We start from the raw sequence: 14,899 nt of genomic DNA on the forward strand, positions 1-14,899 counted from the left end.
ACCACCTGGCCACTGAAGATAACATTACAGTACTTATCTCACAGTTGGGTCACAAGACGTTGATCCAGACGCCGATGTTTGTGATCAAATGTTGGAGACGAATTTTAAAAACGCTGGCAGACACCTTGTGCCCACGGGGACCTCCTGATATTCCCAACACAAATGACGGCCGTCCAAAACTCAGCAGCAAGAAATTTGAAAAGGTATGTAGGGGAATGCGAGATCATTTCTTAGATTCTGCACAGGAGCAGATGTCCTTTTCGGACAGAGAATTAAGGTGGAGTTTATTCAAACGTCTGATTTCCAGTGTTGCCCACAGGGGCAGACGTGTGGGTGCCAGCTAATGTTGCCGATCAATTATCAGAATTACCCAGACCTCCGTAATGACTTTGACCTCATTTTGAGAAGCTCAGTTTGGGTAATGGACATTGTGTGACTCAAACCTAAGCAGGTCTTTCACATTTAATTCCATGCACCAATGTACCCGCTAATAAGACTGCACACATAGGCACACCTATTACATGTTGCAAACTCTTTTTATTGTTGTATTGGTCTGCTGTTCTTAAAGGCTCATCTTATTCCATGCACGGATGCACCCACTAATATGACTGCACACATAGACAGACAAACACACACACACAGGTACATCTTTTACCTATGCGTTCACATTTGCTTTTTTCTATATATTTGTTTTGCAAATTCATTCATGGTTCTTGTAAAGATTTAAAAAATGTGCGTTGCTTATACATTCACTGAATATAATCTGCATTACAGTTCAAACTAGTTACCTGACATGCATACCAGTTACAAAGGCAATGTGTTATGTTCTGCCACTTCATGTCCGTTCATAGTGTTCTATGTTGTAAGTTTATATATTGTCCATGTGCTTGGAACTCTCCATGTTCTTTAAATATGTGAAAAAAGCCCTTGAATGATTGTATTATATTGATTTCATTTTTGATATTTGATTGTCATTTTATTCAAAAAATATATAACAAATGTCCATTCAAATACACTCATAACATTTGAAGATTGATAGGAATATGTGAAGTAAATCATTCACTGACCACTGAGTGTCACCATACATTTGTTAACCCATGCTTTAATTAACCCAGGTTTAAATAGTTATCATTGAACCAATATTTTAGTAATGGAATCGGTAATGAGTTGTATTTCACTTCCAGAATCGTTGGTCATATTACAGGTGGAGTGTTAACATGTTTTTGCAATTGTTGAATCATATTGTAGCTGTTCATATGTGAGGCTTTCACAGTAGGGCATACTGTAACTATATGTGTAATTCCAAAGAGTCGCCAGCACAGATAGGAGCCAAGTCAGTCAATTTATCAACATAAAAGGTTGATTGACCTCAGTGTTAAGAGTTGCAGTTGAAAACAAAACAGAAATAGATTAAAGAAACCGTCTGAATAATCTAACCAGTTCATTATGTGCTCTGTATGACAATACAATTTGACCTTTCACAGGTCACCAAAATCTAGTATTTTCATTGAAGACTATGCCCCTACCTTTTCTATTTGAAGTCTTAAGACATGCCTGGGGTGTAGCTTCAATCATTTAGTTGTCAATAGGCTGCTCAGTTAAATATGAGGGAGCGAAGAGCCACACAAATTGTCAAGTAAAACTCTTGAGCTTCTGAAATGTTTTTCGGGAAAGTAAGGCCAGACTCTGACATGATCATAGTACACAGGTCAAATATATCTTCATCGCAGGGGACAGCTGAGAGGAATTTGCAAGCCTCTTTGCAGACATCAAGATCACTATGTGGAACAATAAAGTCCTCAGTACCCCAGAGCTGTGGTACAGTGAACATCACATCAGGGATCCCACTGGGTACGTTGGGATTATTGGTTGGCCGGATGCGGTGGCCGTTCCAGACCCTCTTAATCTCATCTAGCTCGTCCTACCAGACCAACATGAAAGAAAGTAGACACGATTATTGAGAAATTAAGATAAGCTTACCCACATTTTAAGCTACCCCAGTAAATGTACACTGTTATACAAGCTGTTCACTCACTACTTTACATTGTAGCAAATTGTCATTTCTTAGGCCCACATACTTTCAAACTCACCTGAATAATGTTCCGAAAGCAAAACTACACAAGGGATTTGTCCAGGTAGTCCCCAATACACAGGCCCTCGTCTTTCATTTCTCCCAGGAGTTGCATTCAGTACTGGATACTGTATCCATTATCCAGTACAATGCTGTCTTTGCGCAAAATACTCCACCAACTTTCAATCCTCTGATTTGAAGTACTTGCTCCTGCAATGTAGCTTTTTTCACCTGCTCTACTGTCAACATCACTGCTGCGCAGGTAAGTCTGGATATCTCGGACAACCACATTCCGTCCCTAAATCAGTGCGGACAATTCGGGGACAGCCACCAAACGCCTCAACGGCCCCTATGAAGTAACCCCCTATGATGCTTGGGTCGCTACTTGTGTAGGCGGATTTCAGCCATATGATTTTCTGCGAAAAGCCATCAATGCACTGATGCAGATCCCATGTGGCTTTAATTTATCATAAGCATCTATATGCCAGATGTAGTTGGGTCCTGCGGCAAAACACTGTCTACTGCTGAGTCTTCTGGAACGACGAATGGCCGATGCATCAGGGTCCAAGGCTGAAAGAATAATACGAACATCTTCCTTTTTTGCACGAATGCCATTTGACAAGCACTTTTGGTGCATCCATCTGTATCCGTGAAGTCTCCCAGGTCCTTTCAACTGCTGAATAATGAAATCTATTACTTCCCCGAGATCAGCATATACTTTGCGCGTCAAGCCATGCATTTTTAGCAGCCGCATTAGGTGTCTCTTGCTAATTATGACTCCATGCCTAACCGCGAGTGACTTAAGTATTTGATTATAATCCATCCCTAAATGAAAATAAAACAAAATTAATTCTAAGTTTTCCATGTTCTCCAAGTTCTCCAACGTATAGGCCTACAGCCGACAAGCTCCTAGTTTGATCGTGGCCACAACATAGGCTACTAATTAATGGCCACAAATTATTATTATGTGGCCACGAATTATTATGTTGTGGCCACGAATTATTTATTTTGTGGCCACAAATTATTATTTCGTGGGCACGAATTATTATTTCGTGGCCACAAATTATTATTTAGTGGGCACGAATTATTAATGTGTGGCCACAAATTATTATTTCGTGGGCACAAATTATTATTTCGTGGGCAGGAATTATTATTTCGTGGGCACGAATTAGTAAATATTCACCCATGTCACCAGAGGGGCACCGTAGAAACACATGCAGTTTAACTCAAAATAAGACGGGGCATTTTTAAAATTATGAGAAGATGTCAGTGATCGTATGTTTGAAGGGAGATTGTTCCAGTCCGATGGCGCTTTGAACATAAATGCTTTTTTACCAATTGTTTTATACACTGTATGGATGGAAAAGAAGTACTGAGATGAGTGTCGTAATTGATATGTTGAGGAATATGGAATCAAATTTTTTTGTAAATAAGCAGGTTAATTGCAGTGTATACATTTAAAGATAAACTGTAGCCAGTGGATATGTCTTCTTATATTGAGTGCGGGCCATTTGAGTGTGTTATACATGATACAGTGATGAGTGTAAAATGAACAACCAAGAACAAATCTACAAAGACAGTTATATGCTGTGTTGAGAGGTAGAAGATTGGTTTTAGATGCATTTAGATATACTACATCAGCGTAACCAAAAAACTGTACAATAAGTTGTAATGCCCTGTTTACACCTACTTTTATAATTAAAGGGGTACTTCGCCCATTTAGAACCGGCGTTCTATTATTATAAAATCGCTATTGTAATATAAATAAATATATAAATAAACATCAGTCTAAACCAGTCTCCCCTTGGCCTTCTCCCGAAATGACGTCAAATGACGCCAAACGCACTTCGGGTGTCTTCCCTGGCATAAATCGTTATGTTATCGTTATAACATCGGGAATGTGTAAATGCTACCCCGATAAATGGACCCGATCATACATTTTTAGCCCGATGTCACCCGAATCACCCCGACTTCCGGGGTCGGTGGCACATTCCATCGGTGGTCCATCGGCCAATAGCGGCCATTAGCGGGATGGTGTAAACGGGGCATAAGGCAAGTTTCTTTCGAACATTAGATGTAAAACAGTTCTTAGATCGAAATAATACACCAGTACCAAAGTTGATTTTACGAAGCATATAGTCAATGTGAGGTTTGAAGGTAAGTTCTGAGTCAAGCCATAAACCTAGATATTTAAATTGTTCAACTCTAAGCAGATTCATACCATCATTACATGTTATTATTAAATTATTAGATTTTGTTTTTAGATTATGTTTTGTACCAAAGACCATGGAATACGAATTTGTTTTATTGAGCAGAAGTCTGTAAGATGAGAGCCAGTTTTGAACGATATCAAAGTCCAATTGAAGAGCATTTTGTATCTGTGAAATATTAGATTTAGAGGCATAAAGGACAGTATCATCAGCATAAAGTTGAACTGAAGTTTTAGAACAAATCACAGGAAGATCATTAATAAAAATGGAGAAAAGAAGAGGTCCAAGTGTTGAACCTTGGGGTACACCCCTTTGTTGTACAAAAAATCAGACTTACATCCCTGAAGAACAACACATTGCTTTCTATTATGAAAATAAGAATTAAACCAGAGAAGTACATTTTACGAAAAACCAATTGCATAAAGCTTGTCTAAAAGTAAATAGTGGTCCACCAAATCAAGTCTTCTTCAGATCAATAATGGCTCCTGTGAGATCACCAGAGTCAGATGCTGAAAATATATCATTAGTCAACTTAACAAATGCAGTGGTTGTTGAGTAATTAGGTCTAAATCCAGAATGAAAAGGTGAGAGGACAATGTTTATTTTAAGATAATGTGATATTTGATTAAAAATTATTTTTTCAAAGACTTTTGTGACAGTATAGATTAATGATATTGGACTATAATTATTTGGATCATGGACGTTGCCGTCTTTGTGAATTGGCGTAATACGTGTGTCATGCTCTACTGAGGAGACTGGCAGATTAGAACCCAAAAGCACGACTCGGAGACAAGCAAATACAATGATATTCCGATCTTTACTTCGTCAAGCAAATCAACGGGGACGGGGCGGAGAAAGTAGTCGGGGACAGGCAGGATCGGGAAACCGGGACAGAAGACAGGCGAACGAGGATCCAGAGGGGCGAGACGGGGAACGTAGTCGGGGACAGGCAGGGTCGGGAAGCCGGGACAGGAGACAGGCGAACGAGGATCCAGAAGGACGAGGCGGGGAACGTAGTCGAGGACAGGCAGGATCTGGTGGAGAGACTTGCATGAACCTAACAGCGAAGACAATCTGGCAACAGGTGAACAGTGCTCAGCCAACTTAAAGGCTCCACTAATCACCTGACGCAGCCCAGCTGCAAGGGTGAAAGGGGCGTGACGGACAGACCGTATTTCCACATTGTTGGTATCTCACAGGTAGAAAAAGACAGGTTCAACCAATCAGCTAGAGGACACATAAGGATATGGGAGGCCAATTTAATATATCTTGATTCAATTCCATCAAGGCCAGCACCACTACTCAGACTAAGTTGTTTAATGGCATTCTGGACTTCTTGAGGTGTAATTTTATTAAATGAGAAGGTACTATGACAGGCAGACATATTATTAGAACACTGATTGTAAGAAAAATCTGATATTGAGCCAGAACAGACTGTGGAGAAATGCTGACTGAACACTTGAGCAATTGAGAGAGGGTCATGAATTATCGCATTATCATCACGTATTTTATTGATAGGGCTTTTATCAGAGGTATTTATTATGGATTTTAAAGCGTTCCAGAATTGTTTAGGATTTTTAAACTGGTTGGAGAGACATTCCTTATAGTAATCCGATTTTGCGTTGCGGGTCATTGTCTTGGAAAGGTTCCTTAGTTTCCTGTATGTTTCCCAGTAAGCGTTATCCCTTGTCTGCCGAAATTTGGCCCAGGCCTTGTCCCTCTGTCTAAAAAGGCTTAGAAGATCAGCAGTTATCCAAGGAAGATGTCGTCCCTTGACCTTTGACATTTTCCATGGAGCATGTTTATCCACTACTTGTGTTAACTCAGAGTACAGAAAGTCCCAGGCATCCTGCGCAGTTGGAATTAACTGATACCTGTCCCAATTAATATAAATAAAAATCATTGATAAATAGGTCTATTGTAGTGAGTGTAACATAATTCACCTACAGTATTTTGTTATGTGTTGTTCTTTCAATTGTGTTGTCGTTTCAGGGCTGCCAAGCCTCACGCTTTGAGTGTGACAGTCACGCAATTTGACCCATTCTCACACCACACGCCACACTTGCCATTTCTCACGCTTATTTCCCCATTCATTACTCTATTTTTTTTTCTCATGATAATAAGCTTTGGTCCTCGCGGCTTCGAGTGGTTATGTAGTCGCGCGGTGTCCACTTTGCGATGTATACGTTTGACAGTTTGTAAACAATCTCCCGCGACCTGCGCGTGTGAGCGTCTTGGTGGAGCGTCTTGGTGGAGCGTCTTTGTATAAAGTGCCAAATTTGACTTCTGGACTGCATTCTGCAACATGTTCAAGAAGGGTAAGTAGGCCTACATCAATCGCCTTCTTTCAAATATACATTATACACAGAGATGTTTCTACTGGTTGTTTTCATATTTCATAACAGCATTATGTATAAAAACGTAAGGTAATACATTACTGAACTCTTCGTGTTAGTTAGCCAGCATAACTAGGTAGCAGCATAGTTTGATTTCTCAAAATCAGCTCACCAATAAAATCAATTCAAGTGTTCGTCCCGGGGGAAAGGCAACCATTGTGACAGGTCGCTAGTACAGCTGTTATACAGTTATCCCATAGAAACCCTTATGCTTTTCCGTACACCCTCGAAAACAATTACTACGTTTTCTCATGCTGTGATAGACATGTTTAAGTGATCTAAGTTTTATTTCTACGAGTTGTGTTAATTCATAGTAATTTACGTCACGTTCTAATATAGAGATAAGACCGTTATTCATTCATAATTCCGTTAATGGCTAACGTTAGCACTTGCCACTGGTTAGCCAGCTGTGCAGTTCGCTGTAGTCTTCCATTTTTGCCGCCCTGTGGGCTCTCGCGCGCCCCCTTCTTTGAGGCGGAGCTAGAGTTGACCTCTTTTTCACTGCAGGTTATTATGTCAGATCAGCCAGACTAAATAGGTTCTACACATAGGCCTACGTGAAATACATTGTTGACAGGACATGCGCATGAAGTGCTACAATTTACATGATTATAAAAAGGCTTACAATGATTGGAATCATACAGATATGACATTTATAGCACATAACTGTAACTGTACAAATAGAACCAAATGGACCCATTGGGGCCTTTAATACAGTATTCAATAAAACACTAACATGTAGCTATCTTTTGATAGATGCTAGGTAAGACGATGCTAGGTAAGAGGAAGAGCCCACAGAGAGATCTGCTGTCATTCTGGGCAGTGCCAGCCCCCCCTTATGCACCCCCGGAAAATGAGAGTGCAGAGGGCACAGAAGAAATGGAAGATAAAGCGAGATCAGAAGAGATTGAGGACAGTGAGGGCGAAGATTTTGATTGTATACAAATTGAAAACACAGAGACAGAAGAGCCAGCAGAAAAAAATGTGGAGATAAGAATAAATTCAGGGAAGAAGCAGAAGGCCAAAAGTGGAGCAGCCCTCTACAGGTGCACTTTTAAAAGGGAGTGGACAGCAGAATGGCCCTTCATTAGTGTAGGCACAACCACCGCCTACTATTGGTGCTCTGTTTGCCGACATGAGAACAGCTGTGCCCATCAAGGCAAGGCTGATGTCGCAAGGCATATCAAAAGCAAAATACATCGTTCAAAAGAACAGGCAGCACAGTCAACAGCCAGCATTGCACCATATTATGGCCCAGCCACTGTTGGTGGCATGACATCTCAGGAAGTCAAGGTACTAGGCGTTATACCCGCTGCTAGTAGCTGAATTGCACTTGTAGGTTATATGAGCATAAATACATAGTAAATGAAACAAATGCCTAGCTAATCTGATGTTCATTTGAACTGTTCTTATTAGTTTATTTTTGTATGTAATAGTGTTTTCCTATGGACCTTGAGTCTGCTGCTAAGACATTCATTCAATTTTATTAATGTTTTTGCATGATTTGCTCTTTAATTACATCCTTTCTGTTGCAGACAAGGAGAGCTGAGGTAAAGTTAGCAGTGTCGATGGTGGAACACAATGTGCCATTTGCAGTAGCCGATCACTTCAGCCCATTGCTGAAAGAATGCTTCAAAGATTCCCCTACTGCACAGAGCTTCAAGGCTGCCCGCACAAAAATGTCCTGCATAATAAATGAAGCAGTGGCTCCTCACTTTAGAAAGGAACTGGTCATGAAGATGAGGACCAATCCTTTCACGTTGATCACAGATGGATCAAATGATACAGGTCATTACATTTTCCACATTTTCCAGCACCCATTTTAGATATTAATTAATGTATTATATTAATCAGAACAAACACACAAACAATTTCAGTCTGATGTGTACCTTTAATCTGACATATATCATATATGTACCTATCGTTACAGGACGTGAGAAGATGAACCCGCTCACTGTGCGGGTATATGACAGTGATCTCAGCAAAGTTGTCCACAGGTTCCTGGATATGTGCCCCACCAGCGGGCCAAACTGCGGCACAGCTGAAGTCATCTACAAGAAGATGGATGAGGCCATGCAGAAAAACGCCATACCATGGAGAAACTGTGTCAGTCTGTCAGTTGATAATGCCCCTGTCAATACAGGAGCAAGGAACTCCATCGCATCCAGAGCTCATCAAGAACATGGCAGTATCTACATCCATGGGTGCCCTTGTCACATCATCCACAACACTGCCAAACAGGCTGGCCAGGCCTTTTTGGAGGTCAGTTGCTTAAGACCCTCCGTATGCCTTATGCCTAATGTCACGTCAAACAGGTTGTTATGCTGTGCGGTCATGAACCAATGACAACAATGTCTTGTGACTATAAATAATCATGTATTTTGCAGGTGTGTGGATTTGATCCAGAGGATCTCGCTGTGGATGTTGGATATTGGTTTAAAGGAAGCACCAATCGCAAAGGTTACCTAACAGGTATGTGTGTGCAGTCCCAATGTAGTACAAATTAAATCTATAATACTTTGATCAAATTGGCATTAAGATGTTCCATTCTTGTCCTAGAATTCTGTGAGCTCCATGGAAGTGAGTATATGGAAATGCTCATGCACGTTTCTGTTCGATGGTTGAGCCTGGAGAAGTGTTTGACTCGTATCCTGCAGCAGTATGAGCCACTGGCCAGCTACTTCAAGTCATTAAGTAGGCATCACATTTTAATGATGCAAATGCATGGTTATTAGAGCAGACTGAAAAGTAAATAAAGTATGTAGTATGCACAACCATTTTTTTCTCTCTTTTTCCCACAGATGACAAACAGCCAAGGTTCAGGAGGCTTGTGGTGGCATTCTCTGACTCAATTACAGAGGTGTACCTACTGTTCTTTCAAGCAACTTTTCCAGTCTTCTCCACATTCAACCTCCTCCTCCAGAGAGAGAAGTCGTCAATCTTCCTACTACATGATGAGGTAAATTGGAACCGTTGGGATACAGTTTGCTAGTATGATGTTCTATCTTTGTTCCTTTTTTATTAGCAGGAAATAAATGTAAATTTGTAAATCTTTTCTGACATTTTTAGATGAGGGGTTTTATCCGCAAGCTGCTCTCAAAGTTTCTGAAGCCCGCAGCATTGCAGCACCGGGAACTGCATGAAATATGCTTTAAGGAGCCATCCAACCAACTGCCAGGTGATTAGTAATTGTCCAGGTTTTACACATGCACTATCCACTCACTGATCTCACTCAACACACTTTTCGTTAGAGGGCTGCAGTCATCTCGTCACAATCACTGATATGATGAAGATACTTAAAGGGGTGCTTTCAAGTTGGCTATTGTGGTTTTTGATGGTGACTAAAGTGACTCAACACAGTCTTGTTCCCGTCTCATACTGACATGTTACTGCATACAGCATCGTTAATGACCTGCAGTTGTTGATTTGTGTCTCTTGTAGGAGAAAAGTTGGTGATTGGCTTCACTACTCGAGTTACACTCAACAGGCTCCTTGAAGCAGGAGCCATTACACCGCAGCAAGTGCAGAGGTTCCAGAAGGCAGCAGTGGCGTTTCTGGAAAGGGCTGTGGAGTATGCCATCAAGAAACTCCCCATGAAAGAGCCTCTGATTAAACATGCCATGTTTCTGGATGTCCAGCAGAGAGCAGAGTGTGGAGTGGAAGATGCCTTCTACTTTGTCGACAGGTAAGTTGGGCTATCAAGTAAAGTACATTTTATCTATAGTGCCAAATCCTAACACAAGTTATCTCAATATGCTTTGCAAGTAGAGCAGGCTTAAGACCAGGCACATTTTCTTGTTTGATCCACATCTGAAAAACAACCCCTGTTTCAGTTACACTACTTTACCAGATCACTGCACATTTTTTTTCTTTTTAGATTTCCTGAACTTCTCCCATACAATGGACCTGAAGAGCGTGACAAACTTTGTGAGGAGTTTCTGGACTACCAGACCATGGACATTGCCATGCCCGACGACCCAGCAATGTTTGACTTTGAGAGATTTTGGGGGAACATGGCATCAATGAAGAACAAGGTAAGAATTATTCTGTACTCATGGGAATACCCATTGACATAATCAACTTAATAGTACACAAAAATACTTGTGAGTAATTAGGCTTCCTATGTGCATTTTTCAAAGGTGACCGGTATGAGCAGATTTGGCAGGCTGTCTTGTATTGCCAAGTTGGTCTTGGTCATGCCTCACTCCAATGCTGATGCAGAGCGAGTTTTCTCTGTGGTTGGACTAAATAAGACCAAGACCCGAAACAGTTTGGCTCTTGAGGGAACTCTGTCATCCATCATGACCGTGAAGATGGCGAGCCTTGAGCCAGACTGTTTTAAGTGGGAGCCCCCTGCCTCTGTCATCAAGGCATCAAAATCTGCCACCAACACCTACAACGTTAGACATGCTAAATGATTGACAAATAAATGTATTTTGTCAAAATTCTTGTCTTGTTAATTTCTGGTTAAGAGAGGTTAGGAGGCCACAGTGCAGAGAGAGCAGCTGGCATGGAGGTGAGGACATCAGTCCTAAGGTATTTTGTTAAAAAAGGCACATTTTTTTGGTCGGCGGCCGAACGCTTCTGACTCTAAAGTCTCACTCTTGTCATTTTCTGAAACTTGGCAGCCCTGTCGTTTACTGCATGTCATTTACTGTCTTAGTGGTTCAGGGATCGCGGTCCCTTTGAAGGATTACGAGCGTCTCATGACGTCAGAGCCCATGCGGGATTTGTTTACCTTCAGCACGCTTTGATTTCCGGTTATTCTCTTTGACAAAATAAACGAGTCACACGGCTGTGTGCTCAACGTGCGAAGTTGTGTTCTTCACTTAATAGGCTACTTGCACAAGCACTTCCTGATTCGCCGTAATACAGCTCATCAGCTTCCGGTTCCAAGATGGCAACGTTCTACACCCGGTGTTTACAGGAGCTGCCGACAATAAATATCACAAATGTGCATCGTTTATGTCGGGAAACAAAAACTCCGACAAGCAGATTGGAGAAGGGGTTTAGGCTGTATGCTTCGACCTACATTCACAGCTACGAAGGTAAGAAAACGACGTCTAACAGACGCTAGCTACTGTCAAAGTCTAATCTGTCAGTTAACTGTCGAACGTGTATTACGATGCAGGAACAGCAAACGCCAACAAGATTTCTTAACGAGTGTTTTATATCAGCCTTGATGTTTGCCTGTTGTGTTGAGTAATAATAGTTTAAGTACAGCCACGGTTTTGTGTATATAAAAGTAACATTACTTAGCTACCTAACGTTTCTTTCCATGTAGTAACATGTTATAGATGTGATGATGCGAGTAACCCAGTACAATTGAAGCTTAATGAATTTGTATGTGTCATTTCATTCAGTGTCCAATAAAGACAAGCTGACAGTGCAGGTCAGCGTGAGAGCCTTGTGCTACAGGTCGATGGGGAAGAGCGAGGCACCACAGTTTGAGTCTAGGCAGGAAGCTGTGTTCATCCCTGTTCAGTGGTGTTCGGTTAAGCAGTAGCTAAGTGTAGTCCTCAAGGGCCACCAACTTGAATGTTTTTCATGCCTCCCTGTTTTTCACACACAATTTAATATAGTCAAGGTAATGAGTACAAGGCTACAACTTTTCAATAAACAAGATATTTATTGTCGTGTCAATTGCATCACGTATAATTACATCTGTAACTACTTATAAAGTACTGTTGATGCACGTGCAGGTGCGACCACTTCTTTTTTCTGGGCAGCTGATTTGGCTCTGGAAACACGGACCATCTTGTAGAGAAGGCTCAATCAAAGACCAAAAAGCTATCAGATGGTTGTAGCTGGCAAATCTATTCACAAAAGACATCGCATAAAAATTTTCAATTAGAAGTGTACATCAAAAGTATACATTGTTACCAAAATAATGTCAACAGTAACTACTAAGATTAAGATTTTATCGTATATATAATATATATATATATATATATATATATATATATATATATATATTATGTAGCACGGTGACCTGTATTTCTCCCATATATCTGTTTCAGCCTCAGTCACCTCCCTTTTACCTGTATTGTGACTTGTGCCACTACGCAACGGTTGCTCTACCGGATGGCGTCGTAACTAATCCCTGGCACTCAGCTGACAGGTTTGTTTAGTTTCCTCTTTGGGTGCAGTTCAATAACTGCACCAACTTACTGTAAGACAACCTGATGTGGGTGGATATCCAATGCCCTAATGTGTTCTCTGTGCTCTCTTTTTAGAGTAGTGTTCTTGTCCGGGCCGTATCTTTGGGAGGCGCGGTTTGGTGGTTTGCCGTGTACTTGCATGTAGATAAGTAGGGTGTTACCTGTTCAATTCATACATTTTTACAATTGTTTCTTAATAGTATTTTGTTCTAGGACCAGCATTGGTGGAGTTGGAGACGGTCACATTCTGGCGCTGGCACTTCAGTGCTCCTATTTTCAACTCATAGAATAATAACATGACTTTTTTCAACCATTTAAAAATAAACTTTTGTAGACTTGAACTGGAAACACGTCTCTGTAAGTCTTTACACAAATCTGTATTATAAATGTTGTTTGTTTTTGTACTATTGGTGTGGTCACATTCATATATATAAATTCTGATAAGACATGGACATCCCCAACTCCAATTACACCATCTCTCAACATGCCACTACTTGTGTCCTATTAATCATTCACAGACCTATTAAGAAATAATTTGGTACAGTACTATAAATTAATCTGTGACGTAAAGCTATTTTCTAACCAACAATGTGCCTGACTGACACATATCCCCGTCACGTAGGGACTAGGCTAATAACAGACTAATACAAAAAATGTGACTGTGAAAAAGTGACTTCCCTTGTGTAAATTCGGATGTCTGCGTCGGAGCCAGCAAACCGCTGCAGTCCAAACTCTCGCTGGAGACGTAACTCCTGTAGCTCCTTTCTCAGCTCCTGTACTTCATTTGAGACGCTTTCAGCAGCGGATGCGGACATATCCATGGCAGTCGGTTCAGAGAGAGCAGTAGTCTTGATCGTTGAATAGGAGATCAACTTCATCTTCCGGAGGGGCAGTTTCGACGAACCGATCAACTCTCTCCCACACGCCGCGCCTTGGGGTTTCGACTGTATACTGGTTCCACTCAAAAAGGGTCGCTACGGCACCTTTTGCAAGTCTCCTTCGACCCTGAGGAGTAGTTGGCTCAATCAACTTGTCGGGACTAAAGTGTCTGCTACAGACCTTGGAGTGAGTGGTGATGACATATGCATCCCGGCGTATGTTCACAATCCATCGACTCCTCACGTCAGTTTAGCTCGGAAAGCCATGAAAACTTAATACCCCGTTGAATTTTGCTGACGCTGTACAGTGGGGGACACAGCAGTGCTCTGCTTAGGTTGTCTCCTGCCTCTGAAAAGGTCCAGTTTTTAGATGTTTGCGGTCTTGATCCATGTTTACAGTATCAAAGTCAGCAGGCTAGCGTGATAAACACACAGACCGGAAGCAACCGAGCTGTATTATTTGAAACAGGAAGTACGTCACACAGCTTAGTGCATACACCCTATTGCAATTTCCACACTGGTGACCCCGACTTTAGTCTGCTGGACGTATCCAGGGATACAACACGACCATGACCGCGAACGCTGTTACTCTTAAGCTCCCCGAATTCTGGGAATCGTCGGCGTCAGCATGGTTCGCCCAGACCGAAGCGCAGTTCGCGTTGCGGGAGATCACGGCGGATACGACGAGGTACTACTACGTTGTGTCAGCTCTCGGAAATTCAACAGCATCCAGAGTGGTGAGCCTCCTTAAAAATCCTCCGGCAAGGGAGAAGTATGCGGCACTCAAAGCCCACCTGTTAAAGACCTTTGAACTGTCGGACACTGAGAGCCAGCAGGCTTTTCTCACTTCAAGGGCTCGGTGACAGCAAACCGTTTGAGCTCATGGACCGTATGCTGGATCTCATGGGTGAGCATGAACCCGATTTTCTTTTTGTTCAGCTTTTCCTGCGTCAACTGCCTTCCCAAGTGAGGGCGGCTTTAGCCAACACCATTGTCGTGGAAATATCAATCATAACTATAAATATACAATCACATACAAATTATATTAACCTTGTTTATATAATTATTACATTCGAAGGAACTGTATACATTCTCCCTGTAACTTAAGTTAATTCGTATTCAAGTTCCCACTGGAGCCAGTAAGTCTGGTTTTGTGACCAGGCCAATCGATTGACTCCTTTGT

The 14,899-nt window shown here is 41.5% G+C and overlaps 1 protein-coding gene and 1 long non-coding RNA gene across 3 annotated transcripts; both read left to right on the plus strand.

The window, feature by feature from the left end:
- The first annotated feature begins 6,271 nt into the window (after positions 1–6,271).
- LOC132473401 (uncharacterized) lies at positions 6,272–11,188 on the plus strand. Its single transcript, XM_060073506.1, has 10 exons — positions 6,272–7,970; positions 8,213–8,465; positions 8,608–8,939; positions 9,065–9,149; positions 9,237–9,371; positions 9,479–9,636; positions 9,747–9,855; positions 10,119–10,362; positions 10,555–10,711; positions 10,817–11,188. Exons 1-10 carry the CDS (start codon positions 7,434–7,436, stop codon positions 11,093–11,095), a joined length of 2,289 nt encoding a protein of 762 aa, XP_059929489.1. The 5' UTR covers positions 6,272–7,433; the 3' UTR covers positions 11,096–11,188.
- A 320-nt stretch (positions 11,189–11,508) lies between these two features.
- Positions 11,509–13,791, plus strand: LOC132473236 (uncharacterized). 2 transcript variants are annotated; one of them, XR_009529291.1, is made up of 3 exons: positions 11,509–11,725; positions 12,698–12,798; positions 12,914–13,791. It is a non-coding gene; the product is annotated as an uncharacterized LOC132473236 (long non-coding RNA). The 2 variants fall into 2 exon arrangements; XR_009529290.1 differs by having other exon boundaries at positions 12,698–13,791.
- The last annotated feature ends 1,108 nt before the right edge of the window (positions 13,792–14,899 follow it).

Source organism: Gadus macrocephalus, chromosome 15 (genome assembly GCF_031168955.1).
Source record: "Gadus macrocephalus chromosome 15, ASM3116895v1".
Taxonomy (NCBI): Eukaryota; Metazoa; Chordata; class Actinopteri; order Gadiformes; family Gadidae; genus Gadus; species Gadus macrocephalus.